Consider the following 26,463-nt stretch of genomic DNA (forward strand, 5'->3'; position numbering starts at 1 on the left):
GACCGGAGACAGTCCATTTACGAAGGCGGCGCGGAGCGCAACGTTGTTCCAGCCGGACCTCGCTGCCGCGATGCGGAAGTCAACTGCGTACTCAGCTGCACTCCGACGCCCCTGTCTGATTGACAGCAGCAAATTAGAAGCAGATTCGCCTCTATGGGGGTGATCAAAAACCTGTTTGAACTCCCTCACAAACCCAGTATACGTTGTTAGGAGCCGTGAATTCTGCTCCCAGAGCGCCGTAGCCCAGGCACGTGCCTCTTCTCGAAGCAAATTTATTACGTAAGCCACCCGGCTGGCGTCTGACTCGTACATGACGGGGCGCTGTGAAAAGACGAGCGAGCACTGCATTAAGAAGTCCGCCCACGTCTCGACACAGCCCCCGTACGGCTCCGGAGGGCTTATGTAAGCTTCAGGGGATGGTGGGGGGGTTGTTGAACGACCAGCAGAATGTCTGATTCAGGCCTCCGGTCAGCAGGAGGAGGTGCTGCAGCAGCTTCCTGAGCCTGCGCTTCCACCTGGGCGGTGAGAGCCTCCATCCTCCGATTGAGAATCACATTCTGCTCAGTGACTAAGTCCAACCGAGCAGTGAAAGCGGTTAAGATTTGCTGCAGCTCACCTAACATGCCTCCTGCTGACGCCTGTTCACCTCGCTCTTCCATTGGCTGTTCAAGCGATGGTTGACGCCCCTCGGGATCCATGACGCTGGCCGAGAAATCCTGTTGGGAAGGTGTAGTGACACGGACCCACAACAGGGGGCGTTAATGAACGGACAATGGATAAGCCAAAAAGTAACAATTTAATGTTGTGAATTGCACAACGGAATACATACAAAAACAACTAGAGGAGTACAGTCAATCATATACAAGGTGACGTGTGGGCAGGCTCGAGGATAGAAGATGTCTGTCCAAAGAAGAGCCGGATCCCACACGTCTTCCACCGCCAGCGGATCTGAAGAACACCGGAGCCGCCAAGTCCAGAGTCCCAGGTGGCCACCGTCTCCAGCTGTCAGACCAGGTACTGCTGGCAGAAACAGAAACAGTTAGTGGTGGGTGTGTGAAGACACACCCAGTAATCGTCCCCTGAGTAGTTCCTCCGGGAGGAGAACCTCCACTTCCAGAAACAATGTCACCCGTGCAGCTCCTGTTGGTCTCTTTCCTGGATGGAGTGAGAGGCGAAGAACGTCGTCCTCTCAATGTCCGCCAATCCAGCCTCCGATAGAGCCTGCAGGAACACGGCTGCACACAGACCAATATTTTTAGACAACGATGATCACAGCAGAGAAAATTACCTTGCTTGGTAGCTGATTTCTCGGCGGGAAGGTGGAGTTGCAGTCCGGCCTTTATGGTGATGGTGTTGAGTAGTGGATGAGTGACAGCTGGTACGGATGATGAGCGACAGCTGTCACTCCTGGTCGCGCCGACGCCCTCTCGTGCTTGAAGCCCGCACTTCAAGCAGGGCGCCATCTTGTGGTGGTGGGCCAGCAGTACCTCCTCTTCAGCGGCCCACACAACACTCAGGTCTTCTTGAATATGATGCCACAAGCTTGGTGGACCTATCTTTGGGCAGTTTTGTCCGTTCCTCTTTGCAACACCTCTCAAGCTCCATCAGGTTGGATGGGGATCATCGGTGCACAGGCATTTTCAGATCCCTCTAATCATGTTCAATCAGATTCAGGTCTGGGCTCCTGGAGCCACTTCTTTGATATCTTGGCCATGTGCTTAGGGTAATTAAAAACCTGTTCTAGAACAGGTTTTCATCCAGGATGTCTCTGTACATTGCTGCATTCATCTTGGCCTTAATGCTGATGAGTCTCCTAGTTCTTGCCACTGAAAAACATCCCCACAGCATGATGCTGACACTACCATGCATCACTGTAGGGATGGAGTCTGGTTTCCTCCAAACATGATGCCTGGCATTCACGCCAGAGAATTCAATCTTTGTCTCATCAGACCAGAGAATTTTGTTTCTCATGGTCTGAGAGTCCTTCAGGTGCCTTTTGACAAACTCCAGGCAGGCTGCCATGTGCCTTTTACTAAGGAGTGACGTCTGTCTGGCCACTCTACCATACAGCCCTGATTGATGGATTGCTGCAGAGATGATTGTCCTCTGGAAGGTTCTCCTCTCTCCACAGAGGAATGCTGGAGCTTTGTCAGAGTAACCATCAGGTTCTTGGTCACCTCCCTGACTAAGGCCCTTCTCCGTCGATTTCTCAGGTTAGACAGGCAGCCAGCTCTAGGAAGAGTCCTTTTGGATCCAAACATCTTCTATTTAAGGATGATTTTGGCCACTGTGCTCATTAGGACCATCAAAGCAGCAGAAATGTTTCTGTACCCTTCCCCAGATTTGTGCCTCGGGACAATCCTGTTTCAGAGGTCTACAGAAAATTCCTTTGACTTCATGCTTGTTTTTTGCTCTGACATGCACTGTCAACTGTGGGACCTTATATGTAGACAGGTGTTTGTCTTTCCAAATCATGTCCAATCAACTGAATTTACCCCAGGTGGACAGACCATGACCTGTAGAAACATCTCAAGGATGATCAGTGGAATCTGAATGCAGAAGAGCTAAATTTTGAGCTTCATGGCAAAGGCTGTGAATACTTGTGTAGATGTGATTTCTTAGTTATTTTTATATATAGATTTGCAAAAAATCTCCAAAAATTAACCACTTTTTCACATTGTCATTATGGGGTATTGTGTGTAGAATGTTAGGAAACAAAGTGAATTTCATACATTTTGGAATAAGGCTGTAACATAACAAAATGTGCAAAAAGTGAAGCGCTGTGAATACTTTCCGGATGCACCATATGCGTCGTGCAGCACATTGTGTTAAAGCGCACTGTACACACAGTTCATCCTGATGAACCCAAAGTGCAAATAGCTGTGCACAAAATGAGAACAGATGTTTTGTGCCATGTTTTCTGCAGTTTTAAGTGTCAGAAAATCAGCAGTACATAAATGTTTTACCTTTTACTTTGCTGGAGTGGTAATATTCCAAACACATAGTCAGTCACATATATGAGCCCACACTTTCACAGGCCGTAGAGGCAGCGAGGGAGTTTTAAAATTTAGAATCAATGAATGAAAGCCACATGGGTGCAAATATGGCTGACCTGTTAAAGAATATATTGGAAGAAAATTCATTAGGGAGCTTTACAAATACTTTGCTTTGAAAACTACCAAGCAGTCACACAGTGAGAAAAAATCCTGTACAGGAAAACAAAAGGGATGCGTCAATCATTTTTCATTGAATCACGGCCTCTGAATCATAATTTATGAGGTGCCTAGAGATTGCCCACCCCTAATAATTGGTCATTTTAAAATGTTTCATGATACTTCATGAGGTAAACATGTAGAAATCCTCTCCATGCTACCAGACACTTATAATTACATTTTTACCAGTTCAGTGGTGACGAGAAGCAGTTTACTGCAAGTGTTTTTAGTTTTACAGTTGCATTTTGTAGCTGGTTAAACCGTGATGCTCTAAATTTCCTGTTCTCTACCTTTCTGATGTGCTTCTCTGTTTCACGTTCACTCCTATTGTGTTTTTTTCCTTTGGTTTTCATTACCATTTTTAATAGCTTGTGCTGCACACGGCGTTTTTATATGTAAACTAGAAGCACTCAGAGAGTGCAAACCTCCGCCAAGGCCATGGGGTCACAAATATTAAACAAATATGTAGGACTGCTTTTTTGCATTTACGCAATATCTCTAAAATCAGAAAGGTCTTGTCTCAGAGTGATGCTGAAAAACTAATTCATGCATTTATTTCCTCTAGGCTGGACTATTGTAATTCATTATTATCAGGTTGTCCTAAAAGTTCCCTAAAAAGCCTTCAGTTAATTCAAAATGCTGCAGCTAGAGTACTGACGGGGACTAGAAGGAGAGAGCATATCTCACCCATATTGGCCTCTCTTCATTGGCTTCCTGTTAATTCTAGAATAGAATTTAAAATTCTTCTTCTTACTTATAAGGTTTTGAATAATCAGGTCCCATCTTATCTTAGGGACCTCGTAGTACCATATCACCCCAATAGAGCGCTTCGCTCTCAGACTGCAGGCTTACTTGTAGTTCCTAGGGTTTGTAAGAGTAGAATGGGAGGCAGAGCCTTCAGCTTTCAGGCTCCTCTCCTGTGGAACCAGCTCCCAATTCAGATCAGGGAGACAGACACCCTCTCTACTTTTAAGATTAGGCTTAAAACTTTCCTTTTTGCTAAAGCTTATAGTTAGGGCTGGATCAGGTGACCCTGAACCATCCCTTAGTTATGCTGCTATAGACGTAGACTGCTGGGGGGTTCCCATGATGCACTGTTTCTTTCTCTTTTTGCTCTGTATGCACCACTCTGCATTTAATCATTAGTGATCGATCTCTGCTCCCCTCCACAGCATGTCTTTTTCCTGGTTCTCTCTCTCAGCCCCAACCAGTCCCAGCAGAAGACTGCCCCTCCCTGAGCCTGGTTCTGCTGGAGGTTTCTTCCTGTTAAAAGGGAGTTTTTCCTTCCCACTGTAGCCAAGTGCTTGCTCACAGGGGGTCGTTTTTGACTGTTGGGGTTTTACATAATTATTGTATGGCCTTGCCTTACAATATAAAGCGCCTTGGGGCAACTGTTTGTTGTGATTTGGCGCTATATAAAAAAATTGATTGATTGATTGATTGATTAAACTGCAAATATATGAATTTTTTAACATTTATGAAACACTTCTCTAAACAAGGCCATAGGGTCACTGACCCTAAAGAGATTCCCTCCTTGGCACAATGATCTATTTCTTTTTGTCTCTTTCTCTAAAATTGTATATAATAATCATTAGATTATTAATATATAAACAAAAATAAATTTAAGAAATATTACAATTTGAAAACAAATGCACCCGAATGTGATGACAGCTGCAACTGCTTAATGCTAACTTTTAACATTGAAAATGCCATAGACATGCTAACGCGTTAGCATCGGGATCCGGATCGTGATCTGGATCGCCACTAAAATTTAATCACTTTTTCCTCTTGTCATTTCCAACCACTCCACAACATTTCATCAAAATCCGTTCAAAACGTTTTGAGTTATCCTGCTGACAAACAGACAGACAAACAAACAAACGCGACTGAAAACATAACCTCCTTGGCGGAGGTAAATATTACAATTTGAAAACAAATGCACCCAAACGTGATGACAGCTGCAACTGCTTAATGCTAACTTTTAACATTGAAAATGCTATATACATGCATAGACTTGCGTTAGCATCGGGATCCGGATTGTGATCCGGATCACCACTAAAATTGAATCACTTGTTCCTCTTGTCATTTCCAACCACTCCACAAAATTTCAACAAAAATAAATTTAAGAAATATTACAATTTGAAAACAAATGCACCTAAACGTGACGACAGCTGCAACTGCTTAATGCTAACTTTTAACATTGAAAATGTCATAGATATGCTAACGCATTAGCATCGGGATCCGGATCGTGATCCAGATCACCACTAAAATTTAATCACTTGTTCCTCTTGTCATTTCCAACCACTCCACAAAATTGAATCAAAATCCGTTCAAAACCTTTTGAGTTATCCTGCTGACAGACAGACAGACAAACAAACAAACACAACCGAAAACATAACCTCCTTGGCAGAGGTAATGATTACTGGAGGGTGTGTCTCCATCCACTCATGGCTAAAGATGGGAGTGGAAAGTAGAGTTGTGAACATCATCACGGTTTCTCATGATCATGAGAAACCATTTTCTCCCCAGAGTTTTAAGAATGAGACCCCTGGTTAAAGAGTATTTCTGCAGAACAACTTTCTCAAGTAGATGAGTAATTTTCTCTGTCGTGTGTGTGTGTGTGTGTGTGTGTGTGTGTGTGTGTGTGTGTGTGTGTGTGTGTGTGTGTGTGTGTGTGTGTGTGTGTGTGTTTAATAGAACTTTGTTAAATTACTTTTGCACACATGCTGGTTTATCTCCTTTATCATCTTTCCACCCTTTCCTTCATTGTCTACTATAAACTACTGCATAGAGCCATTTTCTACAATTACAACATGATTACGTTTTGTGTTGTCATGTTTGTTCTCTGTTTCCATGTGAAGGACTTAAACTTTACATGGTGACACTCCCTCTTTTTTTTTTACAAGTCATGTTAAATTCTAGAGCTTGTGGAGTCTGGATTTGTTTTATTACGCCTGGCAATGAAGTTAGGCGGAGGAAACGTTTGTTGTTTGTTTCTGAACAGCCTGTAACCCCCAGTTTTTCATATATCGTCATGAAATGTTTTATAGAGGATTCATATCCTGATAGGCAAGAACTGATTCACTTTTCAAGGTCATAGGTCAAAGATCAAAGTCAGGAAAAATCTTGGAAAATTGAAAAAATCCCTATCCTTTAACACTGAAAGAATTTTGAAAAATTCATAACTCTGTCATAGAAAATTGAATTTCTTTCATATTTAAGAGCATTATGTAGGATGGTATCCTTTATCCACTGACAAAGTTTGATCTGGATCTGATCTAGGCATTTAAATTTAACATTGAAAAACCCCATTTAATGTATATTCTACATTATATCTTAATCAAATGTGCCCAAATCACTCTCATATTTGAAAGTGAGGTGCAGACTGGAACTCACTATCACCTGACAGAGTTTTATCCGGATCTGATCTGGATTGTGGATTTTGTGGACATTTGAATTTAATATTGAAAAGCCTATTTAGTGTGCATTTTGCATTATATCGCAATCAAAAGTGCCTCAGTCACTCATTTTTCTGTTATGGATTTGCCTACACCACCAAAATTAGATGGAGGTTCCAATTTTATGCCTGTTTGTCTGTCTTCCAGTTATCAGTCAGAAACCAATGACAAATTGTGTGTAGCAGATACAACCAATGTTCTGTGGAAAATTATTTGAGAATTAAAAAACTGACAATACCACAAATAAAAACATTGTTTCAAGTGCATAAAGTAAATCCATACTCATGACATTTGATCACATCTAATTTAGCTTATGAAAAGTCACTTCTAATAGGACTTTGACGTTGAAATTTTTTTCCAAAGTAAAAATTTGTGAAATTGGAGGTGTTGGTGGAGGTTTGCGCCCTACGAGTGCAGTGCTCTAGTTCTTTTATTTATTTATTTAGTTATGGTGGGGGTGGGGCAGGCGAATTTTTAAGATAGTGTGAGTGATGTTTTGTAATTTTGTCTCTGTACACCACCAGTGGAGCGCGGATCCTTCACCTGACTTACCTAAAGAAAACTGGCTGTAAATGTGGTCATTTCTATTTAAAATAATCATTATATTTAGTTTGTCCTATTACTTATGAGCTTTGAAAATTAAAGGACTGTGGACATAAAATCAATAATTCCCTTTCATGAGATATTTTTGTTAAACCCCATTCTGTTCACCATTTTGTAATTAGAACCATTTTTATCCACAGTCAGTACTTTTCAAACCCATACGTATTAGGACACACTAAATTAAGGATTATTTATTATACACATCATCACTATTGTAGTCAGTTTTCTTGAGGTAAATCACGTGATGAATGCAAGAACAATTCCAAGTCACTAATTATATCTTCTTGCGTTTCATTTTAGTCAAGGCTCTACAGAGCTGAAAACCCTCAAAAATGAACGGGACTGAAATTGGCTTCCTAGACTTTTTCTATGCATTTTATTTGTTGGATTGGAACCTTTGGGCAAAGAAAGTGTGTGTTTTATCAATAATCAACAGATCATTGATTTCTGGCTGTGTCCCTCAGTATTTTAAACAGCCTGTTATTCACCCTCTTTTAAAAAAGTCTAATGCCGACCCTTCTCTTCATCAGAATTTTAGACCAATTTCAATTGTCTTTTATCTCCAAAATTTTATTAAAAGTGGTGGCCAAACAGCTTAACAATGTTTCAGCTGAACACAATGTTCTTAGCAAATTTCAGTCTGGGTTCCATCACTTTCACTCTACTGAAACAGCTCTTCTTACAGTTTAAATGATATTTTAATGCGCAGAGATGCAGGTGAAAAATCAATGCAAAATAAATATTATGAGCATCTTTCAGAGTCAACACCCTGGTTTCTTAATAAATTAAAGAAAAATCAGAAAACGTGCTAGCGGCTGTAGTGGGACCTGATGGACAGTCTTGAACATCAGTCAGACCAGCAGAAGCATTTCTGAAGATATCTGAATGACCAAGTCTTCATAAATTACAAATCAGCCCCATTTTTTAATGTGATTTTAATGGTATTTTGACATACATCTCTGTGTGTCTTGGGTAAATGCAGATAGGTACCCCCCCGTCCATTCCATATGCTATTTTTCTCAGCTGCTACTCAAGTCAATAAAGCCCTAAAATGGTATGTATAGATGTGGTAAACGTGCAGGGTGGGGGCTCTCCAGGAACAGGGTCGGTGACCCCTGCTGTACTTTAATTAAATATATATTTCATATTCTCGTAGCACAGGGGTCACCGATCATGTCCTGGAGAGCACCTGCCCTGCATGTTTTCCATGTCTACCTACTCAAGTCACACCCAATTTTTTTTAAAGTGGTGCCTTCCAGCTCTTGATTGTTTGAGCAAACCTGAGAGAGTTAATTGCTTGAGAGTGGAACAGGGAGAGTTAAAAAACATGCAGGGCAGGTGCCCTCCAGGAACAGGGTTGGGCACAGCGGATCTAGTTCCTTGGCCTGCCATACTGATGTTTGGCAGTCCAATGTTGAAATCAGGAGGAGGTGTTGATCACCCGTCTTATTGCGCTCTGTATGATATGAAGCACTCTGTCTTGAAGCTTACACTGTGATCTTGAGTCGTTTTGCTTGTTGTCTGTGGAACAGCAGCTTCTGATGGTAAAGTGTCTGCGACCTTTATACAACCCCTGGCAATAATTATGGAATCACCGGCCTCGGAGGATGTTCATTCAGTTGTTTAATTTTGTAGAAAAAGGCAGATCACAGACATGACACAAAACTAAAGTCATTTCAAATGGCAACTTTCTGGCTTTAAGAAACACTATAAGAAATCAGGAAAAAAAATTGTTGCAGTCAGTAATGGTTACTTTTTTAGACCAAGCAGAGGAAAAAAATATGGAATCACTCAATTTTGAGGAAAAAATTATGGAATCATGAAAAACAAAAGAATGCTCCAACACATCACTAGTATTTTGTTGCACCACCTCTGGCTTTTATAACAGCTTGCAGTCTCTGAGGCATGGACTTAATGAGTGACAAACAGTACTCTTCATCAATCTGGCTCCAGCTTTCTCTGATTGCTGTTGCCAGATCAGCTTTGCAGGTTGGAGCCTTGTCATGGACCATTTTCTTCAACATCCACCAAAGATTCTCAATTGGATTAAGATCTGGACTATTTGCAGGCCATGACATTGACCCTATGTGTCTTTTTGCAAGGAATGTTTTCACAGTTTTTGCTCTATGGCAAGATGCATTATCATCTTGAAAAATGATTTCATCATCCCCAAACATCCTTTCAATTGATGGGATAAGAAAAGTGTCCAAAATAGCAACGTAAACTTGTGCATTTATTGATGATGTAATGACAGCCATCTCCCCAGTGCCTTTACCTGACATGCAGCCCCATATCATCAATGACTGTGGAAATGTACATGTTCTCTTCAGGCAGTCATCTTTATAAATCTCATTGCAACGGCACCAAACAAAAGTTCCAGCATCATCACCTTGCCCAATGCAGATTTGAGATTCATCACTGAATATGACTTTCATCCAGTCATCCACAGTCCACGATTGCTTTTCCTTAGCCCATTGTAACCTTGTTTTTTTCTGTTTAGCTGTTAATGATGGCTTTCATTTAGCTTTTCTGTATGTAAATCCCATTTCCTTTAGGCGGTTTCTTACAGTTCGGTCACAGACGTTGACTCCAGTTTCCTCCCATTCGTTCCTCATTTGTTTTGTTGTGCATTTTTTATTTTTGAGACATATTGCTTTAAGTTTTCTGTCTTGACGCTTTGATGTCTTCCTTGGTCTACCAGTATGTTTGCCTTTAACAACCTTCCCATGTTGTTTGTATTTGGTCCAGAGTTTAGACACAGCTGACTGTGAACAACCAACATCTTTTGCAACATTGCGTGATGATTTACCCTCTTTTAAGAGTTTGATAATCCTCTCCTTTGTTTCAATTGACATCTCTCGTGTTGGAGCCATGATTCATGTCAGTCCGCTTGGTGCAACAGCTCTCCAAGGTGTGATCACTCCTTTTTAGATGCAGACTAACGAGCAGATCTGATTTGATGTAGGTGTTAGTTTTGGGGATGAAAATTTACAGGGTAATTCCATAATTTATTCCTCAGTATTGAGTGAGTCCATATTTTTTTCCCTCTGCTTTTCTAAAAAAGTAATCGTTACTGACTGCCACAATTTTTTTTCCTGATTTCTTATAGTGTTTCTTAAAGCCAGAAAGTTGCCATTTGAAATTACTTTAGTTTTGTGTCATGTCTGTGATCTGCTTTTTTTCTACAAAATTAAACAACTGAATGAACATCCTCCGAGGCTGGTGATTCCATAATTATTGCCAGGGGTTGTACACTGAAAAAAGTGAAACATGGTGCACTTCATTCAAAGTACTTATTACCTCCGCCAAGGAGGTTATATTTTCGGTCGCGTTTGTTTGTTTGTTTGTCTGTCTGTCAGCAGGATAACTCAGAAAGTTTTGAATGGATTTTGATGAAATTTTGTGGAGTGGTTGGAAATGACAAGAGGAACAAGTGATAAAATTTTAGTGGTGATCCGGATCCCGATGCTAATGTGTTAGCATGTCTATGGCATTTTCAATGTTAAAAGTTAGCATTACGTTAACATCACGTTGTCATCACGTTCGGGTGCATTTGTTTTCAAATTGTAATATTTCTTACATTTATTTTTGTTTAGTGACCCTATGGCCTTGTTTAGAGAAGTGTTTCATAAATGTTAAAAAATTCATATATTTGCAGTTTAGTTGAATAATAAATTGAATTTTGTCTCTTATTTGTTTTTGTCTATAAGCACATGCAATATCAATATCAGTGCTCAGATGACAGCAGCTTCTGGGAAAGGTGCAAGTTGCAATAAACTGTGATGCCAAGCGCTAAGAATACATGCTGTCCAGTCACAGCAGATGAAACTTTTTACTACTGAGCAGACATCATTGTTAGACTTTTTTAGGTTCAATGATTCCACGGCGTGTAGATGTTATGGCGTCAGTGACCCCATGGCCTTGGCGGAGGTTTGCACTCTCTGAGTGCTTCTAGTTTACATTGGTCTAATGGAAAATTGTGGTTTCCAGTTTAAATCTGCTGGAATCACTTTACAAAATCATAAATATACATTGTGAGAAACTAAAAAAATTAGCTGTAACAAATTACATAAATTTTTTAAAGTTGATCCAAAGTAGCATTTTTTTCAGTGTAGATCCAAGTTTGCTCCTTTTCTGATCCAGATTTGTGATTTGTGTAGTGGCGAGGACATGGAGTACAGGTTCTTTTGTTATGAAACTTCATTTACTTTGCACTTCAAAAGCAACTTCATCTTCCCTGTTGACAATGTACAACAGCACTGACTAACCTTATTTTGTCAGTTTTCACAGAGAAACTTCAGAGGTGCCTTTTTTGGCATATCAAGCATGCAGTGTAGTGTGTATGTGGCTGTGATCTCCATATCGAGGCATCATACTTGTGCTGCTTAGGCCTACTGATATGGAAACAAATGCCAGTAGATTTGTATCACCAGAATATCCAGAATAGAAATGAAGTATACTTTTGTGGCTGTGATTGGAGAAACTGTGCACGGAAGCCACCCGGGCAGACAAGTCATCTGTCCCCATGTCCAGAAAGTAACTGGGTCTCTACTGCTACCAGGTGATACATGTGCATCTCATTGGTCTTTTTCACATGTTGGGTGCCCAGAGAAATGTGCCACATGGCCAAAATGTTGTAGTACGCTTTTATACAATACAAGTAGCATGCCTTCTCTGAGTCCTCCCAAGTAACTGTTTGTTTCACAAAAATACCAGCAGTACCCAGGGAGACCTAGTACATCGAGACCTCACCTTAGGTTACTTAGTGTCTGGGTTTCACAACTATACAGTCAGACAGGAAGCAGCAGAACCCTAAAGACTTGGACCGTTGCTCTTCGTTGCTAAGGTTTGGGCATCATCAAACACCTCTATCCAGCAACCTCATGATTCCCAGGCATTTCCAAAGCTCAAAGGCAAAGACAGATGTGACACTGTTGCAAGTTCAATGCTTTCATCACATGCTAATAAATGTCTGTTGGCTGACTCCAGTGAGTCATTGAACACCTGGAATCTGATTCAGGACCATCACAAACCAAGACACTGACTCTTCAATCAGACTCTCAAGCTCTGTATCTGTTCACTCCACAAAGATCACAACATTGCCCACAAGGTCAACCTCAGTCAATCTTTCCTCACCAACAAAGACACCAAAGTTGCTGGACTCCATGACCCAACACTCAGTTCAAGCATGCATTGACCACTTTAGAGGCCAGAACACATCCCTGAGAAACACCAGGATCCTGGTGTCAGAATCCAGACCTGAAGCACAACAGATTTTATTTAATTTGGAGGGGAGATCTCTAAAAATAGGAGCCAAGAATGTGTGATAGACTTCTTTTATTCATGTATTTTTATTTATTTACCTCAACCAATGACAGAAGAGGATAAAAATGATCATCCTGTCAAAGACAATGCAATCTGGTGATGATGAATACACAGCAAAAGCTTGTTGTCCTAAATGTGACCTGGTCTGCCTGCCTATTTGTGGATCACGTATCTAAAAATAAATATAAATAAATAAAGGCCTATTGGAAAAGTGTGGGGAAAAAAAAATTCTACTTGGAGAAGAGAAGAGTTGGTTAAATTTTGAGGGAGATCCAGATTTTTAGAAATATTTTCTTTTACTTCTATAATTTTGTGTTTTATGATGTCACAGAGCTCCCTTTATTACTTTCTTTGACATTAAAACACAATTCCAAAATTCCCCCATGCATGATCAGATACAATTGTATGCAAATGTTTGGGCACCCCTGATAATTTTCATGATTTTCCTTTATAAATCATTGGTTGTCTGGATCAGAAATTTCAGTTAAATATATCATATAGCAGACAAACACACTAATATTTGAGAAGTGAAATGAAGTTTCTAGTATTTACAGAATGTGTGCAATAATTATTTAAACAAAATTAGGCAGGTGTGCCCTTGTACTTTTTTTTGATGGGCACCCATGTCATTTTTTTTATTTTAATACATTTAGCACTAACTGGAACACAAAATTGGTTTGGTAAGCTCACTGACCCTTGACTTCCTTACACAGGTGAATCCAATCTTGAGAAAGGGTATTTAAGGTGGCTATTTGCAAATGTTTCCCCTCTTTGCATCTCTTCTAATGAGTGGCAACATGGAAGCCTCTAAACAACTCTGAAATGAGCTGAAAACAAAGACTGTTCAACATCATGGTTTAGTGGAAGGATACAAAAAGCTATCTCAAAGATTTCAGCTGTCAGTTTCCACTGTGAGGAACATAGTGAGGAAATGAAAGACCGCAGGCACGGTACTAGTTAAGGCAATTTAGGTTTCATTGATTTTAGTATATACAAATGAGCTTGTGTTATGTTTCTTATTACAACCAGTGTGTGACTTGTATATAACGAAAGTGAAAATATACTGACACTGAAAAACTTGTGTCATTGTGAATGGCAGTAAAGCAAGTAAAATAACACATTATAATTTTTTTTTTTCTATTTCTGTACAAGCTCCCAAAAGCATTACTTGATTCACATTTCAACGCAGTTTGCTTCTTTTTCAACACATTGCATCCTGCATAAAAATAGTAATAATAATAATAAAAAAATATATATACACGTCACACTTTAAGATATTTGGCTTGTTTTCTATATTGCACGATGACAAAACAAAAATATATGCATCTTAAAGAGGATATACTTCACATGTTTAAGAGTGTAACTATAAATAATACAGTAAATTTATTTAAAGCAAAATATTTGTTCCATCTTCCTTTCCATCTTTGGGCTTCTATCCATTAAGCAACTTTATGGTCATTCTTAGATTACTAAAGGCCACTATTTAATTTATTTTAAAGAACTTAAAAAATAGAGTGACAATCCAAGAGAGAATATATATATATTGCAAAATATGGTCATTTGCAAGAACATGGGTGAACCACTAGGCTTTTAAAAATTTTAATGACATCAAAAAAATAAAAAAATAATTCAGACTTAACTCTATTAAAATATCTTAAATCATAGTCTTTAAACTCACAGTGAAAACAAGCCTCATCAACATGCAAATAGAAATTCATTCATTCATTCATCTTCTACCGCTTAGTCCAATTAAGGGTCGCGGGGGGCTGGAGCCTATCCCAGCAGTCATAGAGTGTGAGGCGGGGTACACCCAGGACAGGACGCCAGTCTGTCGCAGGGCCAAATAGAAATTTAATATGAATATATTATATTCATATTATATATATATTTTTTCTTTCTCTCTGTTGATTTTTATGGCATTGTATTGTACAGGTTGTACAACCTTGTCACTGTAACCTGCTGTTTTTTCAAGTAAGTCTGCCAAGTTGCAGAAAGTGCAGTCCATAATTCAGCACCATGACAGCAGTGTGTGATTTCTTTTAAAGGGGTCATATTGTACACGTTTTACTGTAAGTTAACATTGCTCAGTAGATGTCTTCAAAGCCAATACTAGGGTTGATTCCCCAAAATACCTAAAAAATACAGAGATAATCAGTCATACAGGAACTTTTCAGGTCCATAAGAAACAGTTTCCAAATTTTATGCAACTGAAGATTGGAAAAACATTGCATGGGCTGATGGGTCAGGATCTCTGTTGTGACATGAATGACGTGAATTATCAAAAATATCTGAGGACTGTTTTATGCATCGTGTTGAATCTATGCCATAAAAATGAAGGTGGTTAAGGCAGTTCTAAAGGCAAAAGTGGGGTTCAGCCCAGCACGAGAAAGGTCTACCCAATGAGATAGCTGCCTGGTGAGTGCATTTTTAGACAAGTAACCACTGTCTACCTCAAAATAAAAACTGTTACTGAAATTCCAGGTTTCTAGTCTTTAGATATCATGAATTAGTATTTAAGAAAAGTTCAGCTCTTGGTCTCACAATGTGACAGAGAGAAACCACAGAACTGGACCCTCAGTGCAGTTTCATAAATAACACAGCCGTCCCAGTATATTTCATAAATAACACAGCCGTCCCAGTATATTTCATAAATAACACAGCCGTCCCAGTATATAACTGACATGTTCTTACATTTTCTAAAAGTTCTAGTTTGATGTTTAAAAGTATGTAATCTGGATCATACCAAACATTTCACCAGCATTTACTGTTTTAAGTTTCGTGGCTTAGCAGCAGTGTTAAAGGTCTATATCTGTTTACTGTAATCTGAGACAAAATAAATAACATCACTCAAGTCGAACAAATAAAAGTTCTCCTTTGGTTTGGACATTCTGACCCTACACGGGCAAGGTATACTTTTGGGAGCGTTTCCTACATAATCTGCGAAACCACGCCCAGTAAAGGAACATCATAGTCAACCAGTAGCATACGTACGTCAAACAGCCAAAGACAAGGAACTGAGTCTCCAGTATTTTAGCTGGGGTTTGCCAGTTTTTTTGACTCTCTCTATAGATGGTGTAACACAACCCACCTAGTAAAACCGCCGCCCACACTGACAGCGGCAGCAGCGGAATGTAGTTCCCCACAATCTTACGCCTGCCCGATGTCCCCCAGCTGCTTTTGTTCATGGTGAGAATGGCAAAGTACTTGGCAGGCAGCAGGCTGGTCATGTACAGAGTGGAGTAGAGGGACATGAAGACCATCACAAAATTTCTGCGCAGGATGCAGGCATAAAACGCTTTCACCAGTCCAATCAGCTGGATGCAGCACAGGATCCAGAGGATGTCCCACAGGGTGCCGGTCCAGAACAGCTGAATGATGGTGGCGGTCACAAAGAAGGGGAAAATACCCGAGACAACAGACTCGTAGGTCATCCACAGGTGGTGCTTGTGCCACCACATGGCATTGTAGAGCCATTCGCGAAAGTAAGACTTTGTCCAGCGAGTCTGCTGATTGAGCCAGCGAAGAAACTGTGAAGGCGTTTCCGTGTAACACTTTGATCGAGCTGTATATCTACAAAAAATAAAATAAATCATTCAAAGATATAGTCACCATTAATGCAGTAAAATAGTTATTGTGGTGTTAAGGGTCTTACTTTGTGGCATAGCCCATGCTTAGCATTCGGTTTGTGAGGTGCCTGTCGTCACCAAACGTGCAGTGAGTTCCCAAAAACTTCTGATTGTACCAGGACTCCAGAAACTGCTGAAGGAGATCGTTCCTGTACAGACCTTTGGAAACAGAAAGAACAAAACCATTAGCGCAAGAGCTACATGGTGCCTAGCATAACATGACAATTACGCTCACATTTTTTGGGGTGATTTAACCAGAATCTGATTTTTGTACTCCTTTTGTGAGTAATTTGAACTAAAACTTTGAACCGGATCAAGGAATGAATCAAAAACAAGAATCAACTCGTATATCACTCTGAACAAAAATGAAAGCAGAAGTGCTGAATTTAAATAATGGCAACTAGTTAATATTATTATGTACCTACACCAGCCAAGTTGGCCTATGTTATGTTATTAGGTTAGATTATGGTTTTGCCCCTGTTTGTTTGTTTGTTTGTGAACAGCCTGTAACCCACAATTTTTCATATATCATTATGGAATTTTTACAGAGGCTTCATATCCTGATAGGCAAGAACTGATTAAATATTCAAAGTCATAGGACAAAGACAGGAAAAACTTGGAAATTTGGAAAAATGCCTATTGTTTAACAATGAACTAATTTTCTAAAATTCATAATTCTGTCAAAAAAGATCAAATTTAATTCATATTTCATATTTTCTTGTATTTAATGCAAATTAAACTAGAGCACCATGCTCGTAGAGTGCAAACCTCCGGCAACACTAGTTTCCAATTCCACAAAATTTTACTTGAAAAAAAATTTCAAGGTCAAAGTCCTGTTAGAAGTGACTAAACAGTGACTAGATGTGATCAAATGTCAGGTGTATGTATTTAGTTCATGCACTTGAATCAATGTTTTTATTTGTGGTATTGTCGGGGGGTCAACTTTTTGGTTTCTGAATTCTATTTCAGATAATTTTCACAGAACATTAGTTATCTCTGCTATGCACAATTTGCCATTGGTTTCTGACTGATAACTGGAAGATAGACAAACAGGCATAAAATTGGAACCTCCATCCAGTTTTGGTGGATGGAGGAAAATCCATAACAGAAAAATGAGTGATTGAGGCACTTTGGATTGGGGTATAATGCAAAATGCACACCAAATGGGCTTTTCAATATTAAATTCAAATGTCCACAAAATCCACAATCCGGATCAGATCAGGATCATCTTTGTCAATCTATAAAGTATACCATCCTAAAAATGCTCTCAAATATAAAAGAAATTGTATCTTTTTTGACAGGGTTATGAATTTTTGAAAATTACTTCAATGTTAAAAGATAGGGATTTTTTCCCATTTTCAAAGATTTATCCTGACTTTGACCTTTGACCTTGAAAATTGAAGCAGTTCTTGCCTATCAGGATATGAATCCTATGTTAAAAAAATCATAACAATATATTAATATATTTAATATATAATTTTATTAATATATTAATAAAATTGTGGGTTACGCGCAGACAGACAAACAAACAAATGGGGTGAAAACATAACCCCCACCCAACTTCATGGAGGTTTAGTTTTCTGCTTGCAATAACTTGTTGGTGAGTTGATTGAGAAATTATGTTGGAAACAGTTAGCTCTAGTTAGGCGCAACAATGTTCCCAGTATACCTGAGCTTGTTATCTGTGACCAGCACAGTCTCACACTATTAGATCGTGATACTGTCACAAAATGTAGCAGATTTTTGTGATGGGATTGTCTAGCCCTACCCCTAAACATAACCCAGATGAGACATGGCGGGCCCACAGCCCCCATTTGTGATCTATTATTTTGTGGTACCATCATGAAAATCTACATTTTGTGCAGTATCACAAACTAACAAATTAAATCACTTTTCATCATGAAATGCCATGAGATATGGTTGCTGTGATAGTAGTGACAGACTGTAGAGTCAAATATAGTTTGTATTAATAGACAGTTTTATCATGTTCAAAAGATATTATGCCACACAGCCTTACATGAATGTTATTAACCAGTGTTTCATTTGGTTCTAACCTAGTTTTGGCAACAATAAACCCAAAACTGGAAATATTAAAATACAGATTCTGGTTCAAAGTCCTGTTTTGAGCATATGCCAGACCTGTTTTGTTTGTTTGTTTGTTTGCTTTTTACATCATATTTGAAGTAAATTCAGCTGTGATTCCAGATGTGATCATCGTCTCTGGTGATGTGACATGAATGTAAACCACCCAGAATAAAAGGTGTAATGTTTAAAATCAGATTCAGGTCACTTCCGCTGGTAATGCAGACAGAGCCATTTCATTAGTTCCCTTATCAGACAAAATGCGTTGTGTTTCTTACCCAGTGGACCACTTATGCAGGACACACAGTTGAAGAAGGACTGGCAGGCTCTTTCAATGTTAAAAGCCATCCAGTACCTGAGACTGCTCATGAAGCTGATGTAGGAGTCTTTCAGGTTGAGGATCATCACGTCTCCTCCCACGGCACCGTACTTGGGGTTACTCTCCAATACTCGACACAGCTCCACCGTGGCCAGGGGGTCCAACTTAGTGTCTGAGTCACACACCTGGGGAAAGAGCGATCAAATTCAGTCTTTGGATGATGTCATCACCTCACACATACAAATTGTGTGTAAGAAAGTAAATCGGGCACCTGTATGTAGTCGACCGAGGAGCTGAGCGCTTTAAACGCCGTGTACATCACTTCCCTCTTGCCACCCCACTTCTGCATGATGCACACACACCTCTTGGTTTGGATGAGCTGCTCGACCTCTCTTCTCTGCAGATCCTCACCCGCTGCAAAGTCATCATCGTACTCCGGGCCCGTTGCACTCGCCATTTCCACATTCTCTTCGGCCTTATTGGGATCCCACGTGTGATAGTTGTTCTTCCACATGTAACAGCCAGGATCCTGGTCTGCAAACACCTCTTTGAACATCTCCATCATGTACAGGTCATCAGCTGTGTTCCCGTCCACCACCATGATGATACGCAACAGTTCAGGGGGATACGCGAGCGCTCGCACCGAGTTCAGGCACTCTCTGAGATAGACGGGATCCTCCTGGTACGCTGAAATGGTGAAGCCGATGGTCTTGGTGAAGGTGCACGGTTCACTGTAGGTTTTCATTCGCCTGTGTTCGATGAAGGCAAAGAAGCTCTGGATCAACACGTGGAATGCCAGAAGTAGTCCATAAAAGCCAAAGGACATGATGCCATAAATGGAGGTCACCAGCTGATAACCTTTAACATATGCCCACACCATGACGCCCAGCACCACGAGAGCAAAGAGGAAAGTGAAGATGGCACGGAATACCGAGCCGACCCGCTTCAATGTATTTTTCAGCCCCATTCTTTACCTAGAAACCACCAAGAGACCACATGTTAGGATACCTTCCAGGTAAAGGTGCACTGTAAAAAATTCCCTTGCTTTTACAGAAAAATTCTGGCAGCTGTGGTTACCAGGATAATTTTGTAAAAATGACAGAGAATGTGTAAATGGTTTTAAGTAAAACATGTAAATTTTATAGTGTAAACCTGTTGTAATTTTATTATTTAGAACATAAAATCTCTGAAAAACAGTCACCTTATGTTTAATTACCCTCAAAATGTAGTTTAAACAGACACATCACCTCTTTTTTCAAACCTTTAATTATCAGTATTTTACTGTACGAGGTCTGTTATAAAAGTATCGGACCTTTTTATTTTTTCAAAAACCTGATGGATTTGAATCACGTGTGCTTGCATGAGCCAACCTTGAACCTTCGTGCGCATGCATGATTTTTTTCACACCTGTCGGTTGCGTCATTTGCTTGTAAGCAGCCTTTTTGTGAGGATGGGTTGAGTCGCTCGTCGTTTTTTCTGTGCAAAGAAATGGCGGAACGACTGGAGCAGCGCGACTGCATCAAATTTTGCCAGAAACTGGGCGACAGCCAGGTGGAAACCATTTGGAAGATTCAGATGGCTTTCGGTGGCTTTTCAGTTGTGTGACTATCAGAGAAATTGTGCATGAGGTGAGCATGTCACAACATGTCCTGTGAGACTTCAACACGGTGGCTCTTTGCTGCGCCATCAGCTTCATGCCGATGAATTTCGCTGCAGCTCTTTTCATGGCAAAATCTTCTGTCACAGTGGAATGTGCCGAAAAAGTGCTGATGTCCACCTCTTCCACAATTTCTCGGATAGTCACAGGACGGTCCCGCATCACCACAGCGTTCACTTTGGAAATGATCTGGTCACTTCAACGTGTTGATGGCCGCCCGGAGCACGGCTCGCTCTCCACCGTTGTGCGGCCGTCTTTAAACCGGTTGTACCGCTCCTTAATCTGTGTGATGCCCATAGCATCTTCACCGAAAGCCGTCTAAATAATCCAAATGGTTTCCACCTGGCTGTCGCCCAGTTTCTGGCAAAATTTGATGCAGTCGCGCTGCTCCAGTTGTTCCGCCATTTCCTTGCAAAGAAAAAACGACGAGAGACTCCACCCCTCCTCACACAAAGGCTGCTTACAAGCAAATGACGCAACTGACAGGCATGAAAAAAATCATGCATGCACACGAAGGTTCAAGGTTGGCTCATGCAAGCACACGTGATTCAAATCCATCAGGTTTTTGAAAAAAATAAAAAGGTCCGATACTTTTCTAACAGACCTCGTATTTGTGAAAATTCTCATCTGTAAAATCTCACTTTATTGGACAGTTTTTGGTATTATGGTTTTTCTGTGTTTAAACTACAGTCATTTGTAAAATATACAATGGTATATGATTATTTTAACATATTTGTACTGTTAAATTTACACTTTACTTTGGTTCCACATTTTACACATTATTGCTGTAAATTAAACACCACTCCATTGTTTTTCTTTCTACAATTTCTTTATGTGGTGATTTCACAGAATTTCACCATTAATTTAACAGATTTTTTTTTTTACAATGTGAGGTTTAGGTTTGAGGACAGACACATAAATCTACATGCTCACAAATTATGTCGTGCTTTAGGTTAAAAAAATGGAATTCACTTCAATTTAGTATTTATATAGCCTATATTGTCATTTATAACAAGTTAACAAAGTTTAGGAAGAATACAGCTATCACATGTGATGTTTGTGGTTAATCTAAGAATGGATATTATTCAAAACTAGATAATAAAAAAATATATATACAGTAATTCTGGAGAATTCAAAAAGAATTCTGACCCCTTTGCAGTTGATCTAACTTTCTGGCTACTACAACGCATTTGCCTTTATTTTATATGACTAAATATATTGATTAAAGACAACAAAAATGCTTATTTGTGGTAAACTGTTGTATTTTTTTAAAAACGGTGCAGTGATTTAAATATTACACAGAATCGAACAAACGTAATTAAAAAAACAATGTGGGGGAGAAACATCTGAAATGCTTTTAAAAAATTGTGGTTTTCACAAAGCAAAGACAGGAGGAAAATAATACATTTTCAGAATACTGTCAGGTAAATGTGATGGAAAATCATGTCTGCAAATAAGAATTAAATTTAAAAAAAATACGCCAAAATAATAATATTTTTTTATACTTTATTGCAATCGTTTTAATTACAGTCAACAAAATTAATGGAATGAATTTTGTAAAATTAATCAGATAATGACTTTACCTGATGTTAAGTTACGCCGGTGAATTTCCCTCTGTGGCAAGTTGGTGTGAAGGTCTTGGCTTTTTATAGGCTCGTGCTTTCTTCATGCTGGAGGGAGCCATGTGCGCGCGTGCGTGTCGACACAATCATCTATCACTCGTGCATCCGCTGATTCAACCCTGTGCGTCAAGAGGTGGTGATTCCACATAACCCGTGCGCGAACTTCATGTATGTGCTTGTTTTTTTAGTTTTACCAAGGAGACTGAAATCAGACAGAGAGCTGCTCCTCAAAGCAGGGGGGAGGGAGGGAAGGAAGGAAGTCCTCCTAAGTACCAAAAGACAGGAGGACACTCCTCCACATCACACAAGGCCTATATACACAGATAGATAGATAGATAGATAGATAGATAGATAGATAGATAGATAGATAGATAGATAGATAGATAGATAGATAGATAGATAGATAGATAGATAGATAGATAGATAGATAGATAGATAGATAGATAGATAGATAGATAGATAGATCTGGGATTTGCTGATGTTTATCTTTTAACTGCTTTTATCTTTTATTTGCTTTTTATCTTATCTGTTTATCATTTAACTTTTTTTATATATCCATTCAATTGTTTATATATATATATATTTATTTATTTTTTTCAAGCGTCAGGGATGAAAATCAGCACCTCCAAATCTGAGGTCATGGTTCTCGACCGGAAAAAGGTGCTTTGCCCTCTTCAGGTCGGTGGAGTGTCCTTGCCTCAAGTGGAGGAGTTTAAGCATCTCGGGGTCTTGTTCACGAGTGAGGGACAGATGGAGCGTGAGATGGATAGACGGATTGGTGCAGCATCTGCAGTGATGCGGTCGCTGTATCGGACCGTCGCGGCGAAGAGAGAGCTGAGTAGGGGGGCAAAGCTCTCGATTTACCGATCGATCTACGTTCCGATCCTCACCTATGGTCATGAGATTTGGCTCATGACAGAAAGAACGAGATCACGAGTACAAGCGGCCGAGATGAGTTTCCTCCGCAGGGTGGCTGGGCGCTCCCTTAGAGATAGGGTGAGGAGCTCAGGCACTCGGGGGGAGCTCGGAGTCGAGCCGCTGCTCCTCCACATCGAAAGGAGTCAGTTGAGGTGGCTCGGGCATCTTTTCCGGGTGACCCCTGGACGCCATTGGGAGGAGGCCCCGGGGAAGACCCAGGACACGCTGGAGGGATTACATCTCTCGGCTGGCTTGGGAACGCCTTGGGGTTCCCCCGGAGGAGCTGGGGGAGGTGTGTGTGGATTGGGAGGTCTAGGCGGCTTTGCTTGAGCTGCTGCCCCCGCGACCCGACTCCGGATAAAGCGGAAGAAAATGGATGGATATATATATATATATATATACACATATATATATATATATATATATATATATATGTGTATATATATATATATATATATGTGTATATATATATATATATATATGTGTATATATATATATCTATAGCTGTTGTTGTTGTTGGGCCACAACAACAACAACCAAAAAAAAAAACAACCAAACAAACAAAATAAACGCTGAAACACTGCTCCAGGAAAAAGTAAAACTGCTGTAAAAACTAAAAAAAAGGGGGGCGTTAAAACCTTTCTTTTTACCCGATGTTTTAATAGATTTTTTATTTTTTTTACTTCTCCTATTGTTTTAATTAATTTTTTTTATCTGCCTATTTTTGTTTCTGGTTTTAACTATCTTTCCTTTTAATTACTGTGGCACTTTCAGATTTACTGTAAATGTAAAGTGCATTATAAATTAAGTTTATTATTATTATTATTAGATGTATGTATGTATTGAATTTATTCTATTAACTGGTCACAAAACATATTCTGAATGAAAATGTTCCTTCTCTTCCTGATCATGTACGAGCATAAAGTGGGGGTGCTTTTTATTTTATTTTATTTTATTTTTAAGAGATAAATGACTGTTGGGACCCACAGTTTGGAATCAAAGCTGTGTTCATTGCTTTTGTATAGAGGTTTTATGCTGACCTCTGGTGGTTTACTTGTGAAACTGAAATTTTTGTTTTTTCATTTTGTTTTTTTTTATTTTATTATTATTATTATTATTGGGTAAGACAGCTACAAACCTGTTTTAAATTGTACATCTGATATTTGAGTGGTGACAGAGTACGTGCTGGTGCCTGTGAAACTACCCCTTTTTTCTGAAATAAGGAAATGGCTACAAACTGTAAGGTTTTATGGTGACCTCTAGTGAAACTGCATTTTTTTTTTTCCTTTTTTAAAAACATTATTGGGTAAAACAGCTGGAAACCTGTTTTAAATTGTACATCTGATAATTGAGTGAAGGTTTTATGGTGACCTCCCGTGGTTTCTCTGTGAAACTGCATTTTGTTTCCTTTTAAAAAAACTAATGGGTGAAACCTGTTTTAAATTGTACATCTAATTGAGTAGAGGTTTTATGGTGACCTCTCGTGGTTTCTCTGTGAAACTGCATTTTGTTTCCTTTTTTTAAAAATTATTGGGTAAAACAGCTGGAAACCTGTTTTAAATTGTACCTCTGATAATTGAGTGGTCACAGGGTACATGTGCTTGTGCCATTCTCTTTCTTTTAGATACTACTAAAAGTTCTGGTTCTTTGAGCAGCTGTCACTGTCCGGACTAAACTGTGCCCACATGCACGGTGAGTTTAATTCCAGGGCAATCTGTTTAGTGCTCATTTAGAATCCACACCCTGAGCCACAGGAGCTGGCCTGAGTCACCAATATGCTTTAAAAAGCCACGTCTGATGTCATGTGTGTAGGCCGTGCCAGGCCATTTAGGACGGTGAACCAGCTCCAGTTACTGGCTATGTCGTTGTAGGATTTCTACATATATTCTGCATACTGTCATCCTAATTACCTGGTGTTTGAATGACCCATACATGCTCTACTGCAGTGATTCTCAATCGGAGTGCCGCGGCACCCTAGGGTGCCGTGATCGATCGTCAGGGGTGCCGTGGGTATTTTTCATATTCGCGATTACCGTGAATTATTTATTTTATCCACAAAGCATAAAACGACTCAGAATCTGACGTCATTGTGCTGCAGCCTCGCTCTCGTCTTAAGGCGGGACAATAACAAGGAGGCTGACGGCCGATTAAAACAGTGCCGTCTCCTTCAAAAGCCGTCTAAAATGCGGAGCTGTCGGTGTGTGTGTCTGTGCCTGTGTGTGCACGCGCGCGGAGTTAACAGGCTGCAGACTGCGAGGGGAGGGGCTGGGTCAGGGAGGGGAGGGGCTGGGTCAGGGAGGGGAGGGGGTGGGTGAGGGAGGGGAGGGGAGGGGCTGGGTCAGGGAGGGGAGGGGGTGGGTCAGGGAGGGGAGGGGAGGGGGTGGGTGAGGGAGGGGAGGGGGTGGGTCAGGGAGATTCCTGAATGCAGGCGCGACACGTTCAGTGCGCAGCGAGCGCAGAGCAGAGAGAGGATTTTAAATGGAGTGAACATGTTAACAAAACGAAAACGTGAAGCTTTTACTTCTCTCTGAACTTTCTCTAAAGGTGTGATTCTGCCGTTACCGTCCTGTTCACACCATGTGCGCGTCGTATGCTGAATTTATGAGATCATGAGATGAAATAAACGGTCAAATATCTTTAAAAACATATTTAAAAAATGAGAATATATGAATGAACTGAGATACACAAAAAAAAAATGTTCAGACGCACAGATCACAAAAAGCAGGTGAGAACTCTGAACTTTAACAGCTGTTATTTTCCAAAGGTATTTGTTCAAAACGTGACTGATGAGGAGAAACAATTTCAGAAATGCAACAGAAACAACCACAAATCAGAAAAAGTTGGGACTGTATGTAAAATGAAGATAAAAATAAAAATGTTGCACCATTCCCAGTTTCTCCACTTGCAGAAGCCAAACGTTCTTCCAGAGTTGTGTAATTATACTACAATAGTAGAATATAAAGAAGGGGGAAAAAAGAAAAAAAAAAATAGACAATATATTCGTCAATCGCAATTATTTGTCTGACAATTAATCGTCTCCAGAAATTTCTAATCGTGACAGCCCTACTTGAGATCAGAGCGCAAAATGCTTGAGGATTTTCGAAATGCGGTGTTTTCTGTATCGATTTTCTATTGCGATAATTGGGTTTTGCGCAAAACCAGAGGTAATAGCATTATAATATTATTTTAGTTGGTGGTGTGCCGCAGGATTTTGTAAATATAAAAAGGGTGCCGCGACTCAAAAAAGGTTGAGAAACACTGCTCTACTGTATGGTGTCAGTTACAATATGTACTAACAGCATCTCACAGAAGACAACTAAATGTTCATGAATATTCCACATTTAACACTATTTTAATCTTTGAGTTGCTTTTAATCATGAATTGGAGATATGGAACACATTTCTACTTGCTCACATGAGAAAGTATGTGGCTGTTTTTGGCATGAAAAAAAAAATGATTTTGATCTCATAGGTCAGGGCCAGCATCCCTTCTCCTGGAGATCACCTGCCCTGCATGTTTTCTGTCTTCTCCTGCTCCACCAACTATTAATTAACTTAGAGATTTGTGCTCAACCATTCCAATTCTAGGAAACACCAGTCTTGACTAAAAAGCTGTGGTTCCAGCAGGTGCACAAGGAATAC

General features: G+C 39.9%; 1 protein-coding gene across 1 annotated transcript; it reads right to left on the minus strand.

Moving 5' to 3' along the window:
- Positions 1–15,251: 15,251 nt before the first annotated feature.
- On the minus strand, positions 15,252–19,640 carry has1 (hyaluronan synthase 1). Its single transcript, XM_034175099.1, has 4 exons — positions 18,897–19,640; positions 18,585–18,810; positions 16,251–16,383; positions 15,252–16,168 (listed from the first exon to the last, which is right to left on the minus strand). The coding sequence occupies exons 1-4, from the start codon at positions 19,590–19,592 to the stop codon at positions 15,493–15,495; spliced, it is 1,731 nt and encodes a 576-aa protein (XP_034030990.1). The 5' UTR covers positions 19,593–19,640; the 3' UTR covers positions 15,252–15,492.
- Positions 19,641–26,463: the final 6,823 nt, after the last annotated feature.

The sequence above is a fragment of the Thalassophryne amazonica genome, chromosome 7 (assembly GCF_902500255.1).
Source record: "Thalassophryne amazonica chromosome 7, fThaAma1.1, whole genome shotgun sequence".
Taxonomy (NCBI): Eukaryota; Metazoa; Chordata; class Actinopteri; order Batrachoidiformes; family Batrachoididae; genus Thalassophryne; species Thalassophryne amazonica.